This window comes from Myxine glutinosa, unplaced genomic scaffold, assembly GCF_964187855.1.
Source record: "Myxine glutinosa unplaced genomic scaffold, kmMyxGlut1.1 SCAFFOLD_1819, whole genome shotgun sequence".
NCBI classification, from domain to species: Eukaryota; Metazoa; Chordata; class Myxini; order Myxiniformes; family Myxinidae; genus Myxine; species Myxine glutinosa.
In genome coordinates, this window is record NW_027617914.1 from 60,609 (window position 1) to 73,355 (window position 12,747).

A 12,747-nucleotide genomic window follows, 5' to 3' on the forward strand; every position below is an offset into this window, starting at 1 on the left:
TTTTGAGGGACGGTGGGACGATGCCTGTAGACAGGGAGGAGTTTATTGTTGCAATGATAAGTGGAGAGAGAGCAGGAAGGGAGGCCTTGACAAAGCTGGAGGGGATGGGGTCAAGAGTGCAGGTGGCAGTTTTCATTCCTATGAGGAGTTCAGAGAGGTCAGTAGGGGAGACTGGGGAGAAATGAGACAGGGGGTGGCAGGATAAGGGGGCGCAGGTGGTTTGAAGGGGAGTGGGTGCGGCGGTGGTCAAGCTGTTGTAGATGTTTTCAATTTTGCGTTGGAAGAATGAAAGGAAGGGGATGCAGTTGTCTACTGTGAATGACTGGGTGGTGGTGTTCAGGGGGCTGAGGAGTTTGTTTATTGTAGAGAAGAGTGCTTTTGGGTTTCCGGAGCCAGAGTGGATAATTTGAGAGTAGTAGGCGGAGCGGGCACAGGAGAGGGCATCTTTATAGTGTTGTAGGTGGTCCTTGTAGGCCTGGGAGTGAACTGTGAGACCTGTTTTATTGCGGAGTCTTTCAAGTTGGCGAGCACGAGTTTTCATCAGACGGATTTCAGGGGTAAACCAGGGAGCAGAATGGGTGAAAGAAACGGTTTTGGTTTTTATAGGCGCAAGTTGGTCAAGGCAGGAGGAGAGAGTGTGGTTGTAGTAGTCAGTGAGGTCAGAAGGGGTGTGGAGGTCAACGAAGGGAGAAGTGGACATTTTTTCAGAGAGGGTGGATGAGAATGAGGTAGGTGAAAGAGCGTTTAGCTTACGGAAGTTGATAGTGCGATAATGCCTTGGTGCTGTGGTGGGGATGTTGATGGTCAGAATGATGGCTAAGTGGTCAGAGAGAGTGAGGTCAGAGCCAGAGAGATGGTGCAAAATTAGTCCAGTAGAGCAGACAAGGTCCAAAATGTGACCACGGTTATGGGTAGGAAAGTTGACATGTTGAGTGAGGTTAAAGCAGGTGAGTAAATCAGTGAAGTCAGTGGTTATCGTGGAGTCAGTGGAGTCCATGTGGATATTGAAATCACCAAGGAGGAGGATTGAGGGGGAGGGGGAACAGAGCTGGGTCAGAAAGTAGGAGAAGTCAGACAGGAATGATGGGTGTGGTTTGGGAGGGCGGTAGACAACAGCCATGACTGACTGTGTGTGACCAGAGAGTTTAAAAGCCAGGTGTTCAAATGATGGAGCAGATGCGATGGAGATGAGGCTGGTCCTGATGTCTTGTCGGTGAATAACGGCAATTCTACCACCTCGGCCCTCCGAGCATGGTTTATTGATGTAAGAATATCCATTGGGTGTGGTGAGGTTGAGTGCGAAGTAGTCCAGAGGTTGTTGCCAGGTCTCAGTGAGACAGAGAAAGTCCAGTTTATTTTCCAGGATGTAGTCGTTCAGGATGAGGCATGTGTTGTTGAGGGACCGGGTATTGAACAGGGTGAGCTTGATGTCGTTTTGTACGGCGGGTATGAATTCAGGTGATTTGGCCAGGGTTCGCAGACAGGAGGTGCGATTGTGTGCGTTGTTGTGACCAGGTGCGCTGGGACGATGAGTGGGAGTGCGCTGAGCCGACCAGAGGACGGGGATGGAGTGACCTGATTGTAAATAAACAAACTTACGACCGGAGCCACGGTGAATGTACCTGGGTCGACGCAGGAGTCCATTTGATTTGATTGCAGAGATGCATGATGGGGTGGAGCAGGTATTAAGCAGGAGAAGCCTTGCGGCGGTGTACCGCAGAGCCATGCCAGCAGGAGCGAAGAGACGAGCACAAGGCCAAGGTCGAGGAGTGAAACAATGGCCACAACCCACGGGATCGGGCCCGAGGAAACAGCGAAGGAGCCGGGCAGGTGGAGCCAGGAGCAGAGCCGGAACCGAGCAGAGGGCAGACAGGAGGGAAGAGACGAGCACGAGGTCAAGGTTGAGGAGGCAAAGCGGCAAATGCAGCGGCAAACGACCGCCGCCGCTAATCAAGATCACGGCGGCAAACCGCCATCACCACCACTGCAAACAATGGGCACAACCCACGGGAGCGGGCCCGAGGAAACAGCGAAGGAGCCGAGCAGGTGAAGCTAGGAGCAGCAGAGCAGAGCCGGGACCATGCAGAGGGCAGACTCAATGGCCAAAAATCCGCCACGACCACCAGAAAAGCAAGATACGGACAATGGTCCAGTCAGAGAAGCGGCGAGCAAGTGACGCCAGCATCCTCTCAGGACCGGACCGGAAGCGGAACGGAATTTACCTACTGCGCAGTGCGCATGTGCAGCAGCTATCGTGATAATTAATTTCCATTATGGTTATCACTATAGCAAATCTAAAGCACTATTATTACCCCATCACGATTATCAATCAGCACTAGAAGCAATATCTATTATTTAAAGCAAACATTATTTTCTGTGTCTGTGGCCCTTTGAGACAAGGTAATTAAGGTTCCCCTTCGTCGTTTGGACCGTGAGCGCATATGTTCGGTAGAGGGTAAGGGGATTGTTTATTTAATACAGACGCACTTATTATTGTCATAGCTTTTTAGTAAATTCCTCCTCTTGTGCCATTATTGTTCTTCCATCAATATACTTGTCTCAAAGTGGATTCTGGGTGTCATGAATCATGATGGTTTCATCTGGTGGATATAAGTAATAATAATAATAAATACTGGAGGATAAAGGTGGATTGGTCCCTGTCTCCATACCACTAGATCACCACATCACATGACCTTCAGGTTTGCTCGGCCCAATTAGATTGGTGACGACATACATACTGGTCGCCTATCGGCATAGAGCTTGGTGGCTCAATGGTTCCGATGGGTATGGCGGCAGAGATAAAAGGCCACGATCTGTTCCACAGTCGTTGACCCACCTGGCATCCGCAGTCGTTTTAACAGGACTTGCCGGATTCATACCTGGTAACCAGAATGGACAGGCTGACTACAACAATATTGCTACGGTTTTGAGATTTGCACATTGAGGTCAATAAATGCTAATGGTTTGCCCCTCATAGTTAATTCCACGAGCAACATATAGGCCCATTTGTAGTATAGTTATGTCTTAGTATGTGTAAGAATAGGCCATTTCCCCTCTTAGTACCTGTGTTGTTTAAAGACCGGAGAATAGGCCATTCCATTCATTTTGCGCCCACCCTCCAATTCTACCTCTATGGGCGTAATCCATCCCGTGCCCCATTTGGCTGTCCCCTAGTCAAGCTAACACGAGGTAGGCCTAAAAAGGTGGGGGCGGCGTTGAGGTCGGGAGCGGCAGAGGCGATGATGGTAAGAGCCACCAGCCAATCAGAGCTCGAGCGGAATGGCATGAGAGGGCTTGGTGAAGAGAGTCTGGTGAGTTCCAGAAGGTTCGCGGGGCGGGTCTATATAAGCCCATACGAAAAGCTCTCGAAAGGACTTGGACGGGACCTCCACCAGTGGCGCGATAGGACTTACAAGAAGGACTTGTTTGAGGAGGGGGAGAGGGGGAGAGGGAGAGAGGGAGAGAGGGAGAGAGAGAGAGAGGGAGAGAGGGAGAGAGGGAGAGAGGGAGAGAGAAGAACGAGAGAAGAACGTGCATCACTCACCGTTGTTGAACTTTGACCTCACATTAGAACGTGCGCGCCAGGAGATAGAAGAAGAGACGTTGGCCGTACAAGTACGCGGGCGCAGCCAGACGCGCCGGTAACGCATATAGCGCTTTTCAGCCACGCGAGTAAGCGCGGCCATAACGGCGAGTGAATAGCAGCCAGCCACGCCAAAGTCCGCTCCCTACCGTTCGCCAAAGGTAACCGTTCCGTTCAGGCGACACGCCACGAGCTCCTGCCTTCTCCTGCATCCATCTACACGGGACGTGCCGGGGACCGGAGGAAGCTGCACGAGAGCCATCCCTGGACGCGCTGAACATCATCCTGTCATCTGCAATCCCCGTGTGAGTGTGTGTGTGAGATGGGCCCGTAGTCCTGGGGTATTAAGTAAGACTGTTTTAAGGCTACTCTGTGTCCCTTCTCTTCTACCATTATAAAAATAAATAACCACCTTTAGAGGCCATTTTTCCCCGCAAAGCGGGGGTTGGCCTTTTTCGGGAACCGTGGTTGTTGTTGTTTTTTTTTCGGTCCCCTTTTTGAAGCAATGTTTTACGGCCGGATGCCCTTCCTGATGCCACCCTTTTTGCCGCCTTTAACGACAAACAGGGAATTACCAGTGAACTGGTACTCAATTAGCCGACCTCGGAAGGATGACAGGCTGAGTCAACCCCCCTGGCGTTAATTCAGCGATCGACCGGGATTCGAACCCAGGATCCTAGGATCCTAAGCCGGCACCCTAGCCGCTAGCCCAACACCCAACTACCATTGTACATTGCAATAATAATAATTAAACCTGTTATTCCTTTGCTTTCCAATTCGATCGCCTTTGTGATTTCTCCATTGACTAAGCGTGGTACGAATAAGAACCGCTTGAATCGGGTTCCACCATCTATAACGGCGCGGATCACGTGTACGCAACCGCTCGGCGTATCACCAACACACGTGGTTTGTGCGAGGCTTATCTCCTCGTTTCAGGGCAGCGCTAGTACTTAAGTAACAGCGAATTTGGTCCTGAAACCCTATTTAGCACTGTCCGGAAGGGACGTGATAGGTCTCAGGTCTCAGGTCACGCCAGGTCAGTAAAGACAAGGGGATTAATCCCCCCTTGATAAGGGGAGAAGGCCGGCAACAGATCCGCAACGGCAGAGATAAAAGGCCACGATCTGTTCCACAGTCGTTGACCCACCTGGCATCCGCAGTCGTTTTAACAGGACTTGCCCGATTCATACCTGGTAACCAGAATGGACAGGCTGACTACAACAATATAATGAACAATTAAATATAGACATGATTTCAAAATTATCACAATCCATTGAGCAAATGCAGAAAAGAAACTTGTGGAACTTCCTGGTATTACCAGTTCATGTAAGGCAATTATAGGCAAATGGGAATTTCAAGTTGAACTGTACAAGGTGGGGGTTGGTTGAAGATGCCATGGATGATTGGGGGCGACCTTTTTGTAAAAAAAAGTCCTCCATAAACCTTAACATGCTGTGAAGTTTACCTTCCAACAATCTCCTGCTTGTTGCTTTTGCACGGAAGCAAGGATCCAACACACCCATGTCACCCACACGTTTCCTCAGTCGTGAACCATCACTGTCTTCAACACAAGCTGCCTCCTCCAATCTGCTCACCACTTTTGCTGCACTTGCTGAATAAACAATCAATGAAGTCAATAAGAACAGAGTAGAAAGTACCAAATGAGCAACAAGCATCAAGCAAAGTGGGGATAAAAGAAGGAAGAAGCACAAAGTCTTTTCATGTTCATACAAGACAAAAATAAAATGCAAGGCCACAAATTAAAATTGATTTCTAAACCAATTTAATTCTGCAAATGAACAGCAAAACACAAAAACTGAGGGCAGACTACTTTAAAAGTACTGTACTCTATCCAGATATATGCATGGATACAAACGTTTGCAAATTTTGTGATAGAATCACATTTGGTGATTAATCTCGTTTTTGTGAACTTTGCAAACCACTATCAACTCATTCTAAACTCATTCAAACCACTATCAACTCATTCTAAACTCATTCAAACCACTATCAACTGTTCTAAACTCGTTCAAACCACTATCAACTGTTCTAAACTCGTTCAAACCACTATCAACTGTTCTAAACTCGTTCAAACCACTATCAACTGTTCTAAACTCGTTCAAACCACTATCAACTGTTCTAAACTCGTTCAAACCACTATCAACTGTTCTAAACTCGTTCAAACCACTATCAACTGTTCTAAACTCGTTCAAACCACTATCAACTGTTCTAAACTCGTTCAAACCACTATCAACTGTTCTAAACTCGTTCAAACCACTATCAACTGTTCTAAACTCGTTCAAACCACTATCAACTCGTTCTAAACTCATACAAACCACTATCAACTCATTCTAAACTCATTCAAACCACTATCAACTCATTCTAAACTCGTTCAAACCACTATCAACTGTTCTAAACTCGTTCAAACCACTATCAACTGTTCTAAACTCGTTCAAACCACTATCAACTCGTTCTAAACTCATACAAACCACTATCAACTCATTCTAAACTCATTCAAACCACTATCAACTCATTCTAAACTCGTTCAAACCACTATCAACTGTTCTAAACTCGTTCAAACCACTATCAACTGTTCTAAACTCGTTCAAACCACTATCAACTGTTCTAAACTCGTTCAAACCACTATCAACTGTTCTAAACTCGTTCAAACCACTATCAACTGTTCTAAACTCGTTCAAACCACTATCAACTGTTCTAAACTCGTTCAAACCACTATCAACTGTTCTAAACTCGTTCAAACCACTATCAACTGTTCTGAACTCGTTCAAACCACTATCAACTGTTCTGAACTCGTTCAAACCACTATCAACTGTTCTGAACTCGTTCAAACCACTATCAACTGTCAAGTATCGTTCTTTTAATTGCACATCATTCCATTTTGTGACAAGAAAGAAGAAAATTCTGCAAGATCTGGTAGGTAAAGTGGATGATAACATCTGATAGGTAAAGAGATGATATGATCAGGTAGGTAAAGTGGATGATATAAATCTTGTAGGTAAATTGGATGATATCATATGATCTTGTAGACCGTAAAGTGGATGATATCATATGATCTTGTAGACCGTAAAGTGGATGATATCATATGATCTTGCAGACCGTAAAGTGGATGATATGATATCATCTGGTATGTAAAGTGGATGATATGATCTGGTATGTAAAGTGGATGATATGATCTGGTATGTAAAGTGGATGATATGATCTGGTATGTAGTAAAAAAAACAAAAACAAAAAAACCACCTTTAGAGGCCATTTTTCCCCGCAAAGCGGGGGTTGGCCTTTTTCGGGAACCGTGGTTGTTGTTGTTGTTGTTTTTTTGTCCCCTTTTTGAAGCAATGTTTTACGGCCGGATGCCCTTCCTGACGCCAACCCTTTTTGCCACCTTTAACGACAAACAGGGAATTACCAGTGAACTGGTACTCAATTAGCCGACCTCGGAAGGATGACAGGCTGAGTCAACCCCCCTGGCGTTAATTCAGCGATCGACCGGGATTCGAACCCAGGATCCGAGGATCCTAAGCCGGCACCCTAGCCGCTAGCCCAACACCAGGGTGTTGGTCTTGCAGACCGTGATCAGGGTGATCTGGTATGTAAAGTGGATGATATTATCTGGTATGTAAGTGGATAATATGATCTGGTATGTAAAGTGGATATGATCTGGTATGTAAAGTGGATGATATGATCTGGTATGTAAAGTGGATGATATGATCTGGTATGTAAAGTGGATATGATCTGGTATGTAAAGTGGATATGATCTGGTATGTAAAGTGGATGATATGGTATGTAAACTTAAAGTGGATGGTTGATGTCTCAATCACATGCCCACCAACGATCAGCTTTATCTCGCATCATGTCCGATCTGATTCCTGTCTCTCCAATATCGAATCCCTCTCTTCCCTCTCCTTTCATTCACCATTTAACCTCTGTTTTCCACACATATATCCTCAACCCTACACTTTCCCAACGTTGCTGCCAAACAACCATTGTACGATTTCTATGTTGAATGATTAAACTACAATATTTTGACTGAGTCAACCACATATTATATTGTATATTTGTACGTCATGCATATTGTACCTTCATCCCATGTATCATCCTCAGGATCGACAAGGGGTCGTGTTGCCAGAAGCCGAGAGATTCGGTCAGAGACAATCTCACTCTCAGCCATATTGCTGTGTCGTAGAATTCTGAAAATTTAATTCGAAGATAATCTCAAGTAAACCTGCTTACTCTGTCTCCTTTCTCCGTAAATTATAACAAAGAAACCTCATTCAGAGAAGCTCAAGTTGAAGGCCTGAACATCAAGCGTGAGCCCATGTGCCGGATTCCGGAAAAACAATTCCTCACCGACGCGTTAACTTCTTCCTCTTCCTAGACTTCTTCTTCTTCTTCAATCACTTTCGGTATTAAATTCACTCAGCATTCTCCTTCTGCTATTCCTCGTACACAATAATCCATAATGAGATCCATAGCGTTTGGTATAAAATTGACATTTTTATATTTTCTGTATCTGTAATTTTTTTTATCCAAAGCAAACCGGAACAATGCGCTGAACACGTGACTGCTCATTGACGTCATTCATCAGTACCGCGAGGTCGCCATCTTACCAAGCGACGAAGACGGATGGCTTGAAAAGATTTCATCAAATATAGAATACCGTCGACGCGGAAATAATTAAGAGCTGCCTCAAAACAAATAATTTACGTGGATGCGTTATTGAAGTGGAAAGGTAGAATAGAGGAGTATAAATAGGAGTAGGACGAGGTTGGGGAGTATTGGAAGTTGTGAAGGGAAAATCCATTAGGCAGCCAGAAACACAACTCTTTTCTTTACTTCTGTCTTCTGGTCATAAGAATTAAGAAGCATTCGAAACTTCTATACACAATGGTTATAAATATTCCAGGGATATTGAGCAGACTTTCTGAATCCTCACCTGTATCTTTGAGGCCATAATGAGGTGTTCATACGTGGTGTGAGTGCGAACGTAACTCTCACACCACTACAGGGAGTACTTGGCAATGAGCCTTGTTTCAATTTTTTCCATTGAGCGGTTTTGGAGATATAGAGGTGTAACGTTTTTCCAAGATGGCGTCCGTACCACATGGCGTACGACGTCATAATTGTGAATAAAAAATTGTACAGGCAGAGGCGCTCCTGCACAGGGGAGGTTATGCAAATTGGCTGTGGAAAAAATTTTGAAGAAGAAGAACCATTCATTTCGCGTTATGGACCTTATGCATATGACGTCACACACCCTAAGAAACGGAAGTGCGCCCTCGCGGACGCAACGCGATGTACGATAGTCACGACTAGATACTTCTACGTTCACGAAAACCTAAACATGGTTAATTTCTGCTGCGTTGTTGGGTGTTCTAACCGTAGCAATCGCGACAAGGACGTGTCCTTTTACTGTATTCCCACAGTGTTGGAACATCAAGGCGACCATGCAGCAGAACTGTCAAAAGAACGGCGAGAAAAATGGCTGTCCAACACCAAATGCAAGGGGTATGAACCGGCGAGGTCATCACGAGTTCGTTCCGAGCATTTCGTTCCAGGTATGTGTGTAATGCCGACTCGAATTTCGTTGTTTGAATGTCAAAGAAGGTGTTTTCGATGCCTTAATTGTGTACCAATTTGTCTGAGTTGTTTAAGTATGAAAATCATGAAATTTAAGGAAAAATTAGACTAACAGTCTAAGTGTATGCCAAAGTGGCAAGCCAGGCATGGTAAAACATAGCAAGTCTAAAATTAGCTGCGTTGGAACACAAACGCTAAAACAGACGGCTCATTCATTCATACTCTGAATTAACTGAACGTTAGAGAAGCATCTGGTGATTGTTGTTTCCACTAGTAACGAGTGATATTAGTGGTAATCTCAAGCTTTGGAATTGCAAACTTTTTAATTTGGAGGATTCCAACAATGTTAGTAGTTAACTAACAAGTAACTTCACTACAGGCGACAGTCTAAGTTATGTTATGACCTGTCTGTCGCATCAACATTCCTTGCACCAGCTTGATAGACATTGTTTTTTAAATGATTGCCATCATAATGGAATAACGTTGAGTCATGATCCTCCTCTTTACATATCCAGAGCATGTGCATGACGTAAAGAAGTGCTGAATATTAAGCGTACAGGAGTTGACATGCGACTTAACTTCACAATCATGCTAAAATGAGTGACTCATCAAATTATCTTGAGATATACTTCATGGTGAAGAAACTAATCAAAATAAGGTAAGTGAAGTCCAGTATTTAATGTATGTTATGCCTCTGCATAACATACATTCCCTAACAATTTGACATAATTTTGTTCCACTTTTTTGTCTCACATTTTACAGGAAAGCCAGCCTACCTACATGATATCGCCAACCCTGACTGGGCACCTACACAGAAGATGGGCTCCACACCAGCTGTCACTCCTCTTCAGTGTCAGCGTTTCACCGATATGAGCGATCACAGCAGCGTAACAGGAAGGCAGACAACATGGCTCCTGCAGCAATACTGCGAGAACTACACAATGCAAATCCTGAGCAGTGCCCCATTCATGAGCAGATTCCACCTGTTGGAGGGACTGAAACCCAAACTGAACTGTCTTTCAGAGACATTCGTGCCCTGGAAAAAAACGAGGAGGAACTACAGAAGGACAATATTGCCCTCAGAACTGCAGTGTGTGACCTGGAAGAAAAGATAAGAGCAACAGGGTTGCAGGAAGAACACTTTCAGAACAACGATGCAAAACTCCGATTTTACACGGGACTTCCTTCTTGGGCAATTTTTTTGCCACTCTTCACGTTTACATCACGTGCTCTCCCAACGTGTAAAAAACCCACAAAGTTTGGTCAAGTGTTAATGTTCCTCATGAAGTTGCGATTGAACATTTTTGACGAGGACCTAGCTTACAGATTCGGAGTCGGCCAGTTAACCGTTTCACGAAACTTGCACCGCGTTCTTGATGTAATGTTTGTAAAGACTCAGTCGCTGATACACTGGCCCAGTCGTGACGCTCTACGTCTCAGTATGCCGTCATCGTCCAGGAATTTTTTCAGGAAATGTGCAGTTATTATTGACTGCACTGCGTCCGATTTACTGGCAAGGGCACAAGTGTGGAGCAACTCCAAGCACCATTCCACTGTAAAGTTTCTAATTGGTATAACACCACAGGGCTCAATATGCTTCCTAAGCACGTGTTGGGGAGGAAGGGCGACAGATCCTGAGATAACGGAAAACAGTAAACTGATGCCAGGGGATCTTGTGCTTGCCGATCGTGGTTTTGTTGTTGATGAATACTGTGGAATGGCGATGGCCGAGGTGAAGGTGCCCCCAAGGTGCCCCCATTCACCAAGGGAAAGAAGCAACTTGAAAAAGTACAAGTTGACTGGAGCAGAGAACTTTCTTGTGTTCGGATCCATGTTGAACGGGTAAATGGAATGGTGAAACAAAAATATACTGTACTCCAAAATCGCATTCCCAGCACACTGATAGATGATGGGACATCGCCAGAAGCAACTGTGGACAAAATCGGACAAGTTGCGTGTGCTCTCGTAAATCTTTGTCCAGGAGTAGTTCCTATGGACTGATTATCATGGAAGTGTTATTTTATGGATCAACAGTATTGCCTTATTAGTGATACACATTGTTAAATACGCACATGAAACAAAACAAAATGACAAGTAATATAAAGTCGCAGCAGTTTTATTGTCACAGTTGTGTCAGCTTCCAAACATATGTACACGTATCATGTGCAGCTTCATTTATTGTTCACAGAAAATATGTACTGTATAAATTTCTACAGAAACATTTCAAACATTACTATATCCATTGTTACTTCACCAAAAAATAATTTTTATGATTCATTCACCATGTGGAATTAGTTGACGCAGTTAGTTGACGCAATTAGTTGACGCAATTAGTTGCGATCGCAGTTCACTCACACATGAACGCGTCGTCAGGGCCTTTGTTTGCCCTCTAAGATGGCGTCGCGATTGGTTGTTAGGTGCTTCGTGACGTCAATGCATAAGGTCAATTAGAGGTATCGGGTTGCCGGAGCAGTTTTTCAATGGCCAAATAACTCATCCTGGACGCAGGATACTCGAATGACTCATTCTTTCCAGGTACAGCACTAATTTTCTCGACCTGGGAACTGGGAAGGATGAACAGTGCCGAGTAAACCTACCTGAGGTTATTATAATGCTAATGTAATGGTGCGACAGGGCTTCGAACTCAGGACACCTTACGTCTTAATTCTTAAGCCAGCCAGCTCAACCATATTGGCATACATATTAAACAGATGGTTCCCAAAGGAATCGGAATTAAGTGTTTAAAGGAATTAAATAAAAACTTTTATTTGTCTTTTCTTTTTCTACTATAAATGGATGAGGTGTGTGTGTGTGTGTGTGTGTGTGTGTGTGTGTGTGTGTGTGTGTATGTGTGTGTGTATGTGTGTGTGTGTGTGTGTGTGTGTGTGTGTGTGTGTGTGTGTGTGTGTGTATGTGTGTGTGTGTGTGTGTGTGTGTGTGTGTGTATGTGAGTGTGTGTGTGTGTATGTGTGTATGTCGTTGTATGTGTGTATGTCGGTATGTGTGTGTATATGAGCATGTGTGTATGTCGGTATGTGGGTATGTCGGTATGTGTGTGTATGTGTGTATGTGAGTATGTGTGTATGTCGGTATGTGTGTATGTCGGTATGTGTGTGTATATGAGTATGTGTGTATGTCGGTATGTGTGTGTATGTCAGTATGCGTGTATGTGTGTATGTCGGTATGTGTGTGTATATGAGTATGTGTGTATGTCGGTATGTGTGTGTATATGAGTATGTGTGTATGTTGGTATGTGTTTGTGTATGTCGGTATGTGTGTGTATGTGAGTATGCGTGTACGTGTGTATGTCGGTATGTGTGTGTATGTGTGTATGTGTGTATGTCGGTATGTGTGTGTATATGAGTATGTGTGTATGTCGGTATGTGTGTGTGTATGTCGGTATGTGTGTGTATGTGAGTATGCGTGTATGTGTGTATGTCGGTATGTGTGTGTATGTGATTTGTGGAGTGATTCGTAGGAAATTTTGCAGAGATGTAGCGTATGTGACAAGGACGAAATGATTAGATTTTGGTGAAGATCCGGATTCGGATCCGGCTAATGGAATATTTTAA

General features: G+C 44.6%; 1 protein-coding gene across 3 annotated transcripts in view; it reads right to left on the reverse strand.

Annotated features, from left to right (window-relative positions):
- Positions 1-7,946, reverse strand: part of LOC144889222 (protein AATF-like) — a 35,849-nt gene extending 27,903 nt beyond the window's left edge. The window contains exons 1-2 of one of the 3 annotated variants that reach the window (XM_078769258.1): positions 7,676-7,946; positions 5,049-5,195 (exon numbers count right to left, since the gene is read on the reverse strand). In XM_078769258.1, coding sequence (XP_078625384.1) covers positions 5,049-5,195; positions 7,676-7,766 — 238 coding nt within the window. In that variant the 5' untranslated portion in view covers positions 7,767-7,946. The remainder of the gene's footprint in view (positions 1-5,048; positions 5,196-7,675) is intronic. The other 2 variants (XM_078769257.1, XM_078769259.1) reach the window with 2 other exon arrangements.
- Positions 7,947-12,747: the final 4,801 nt, after the last annotated feature.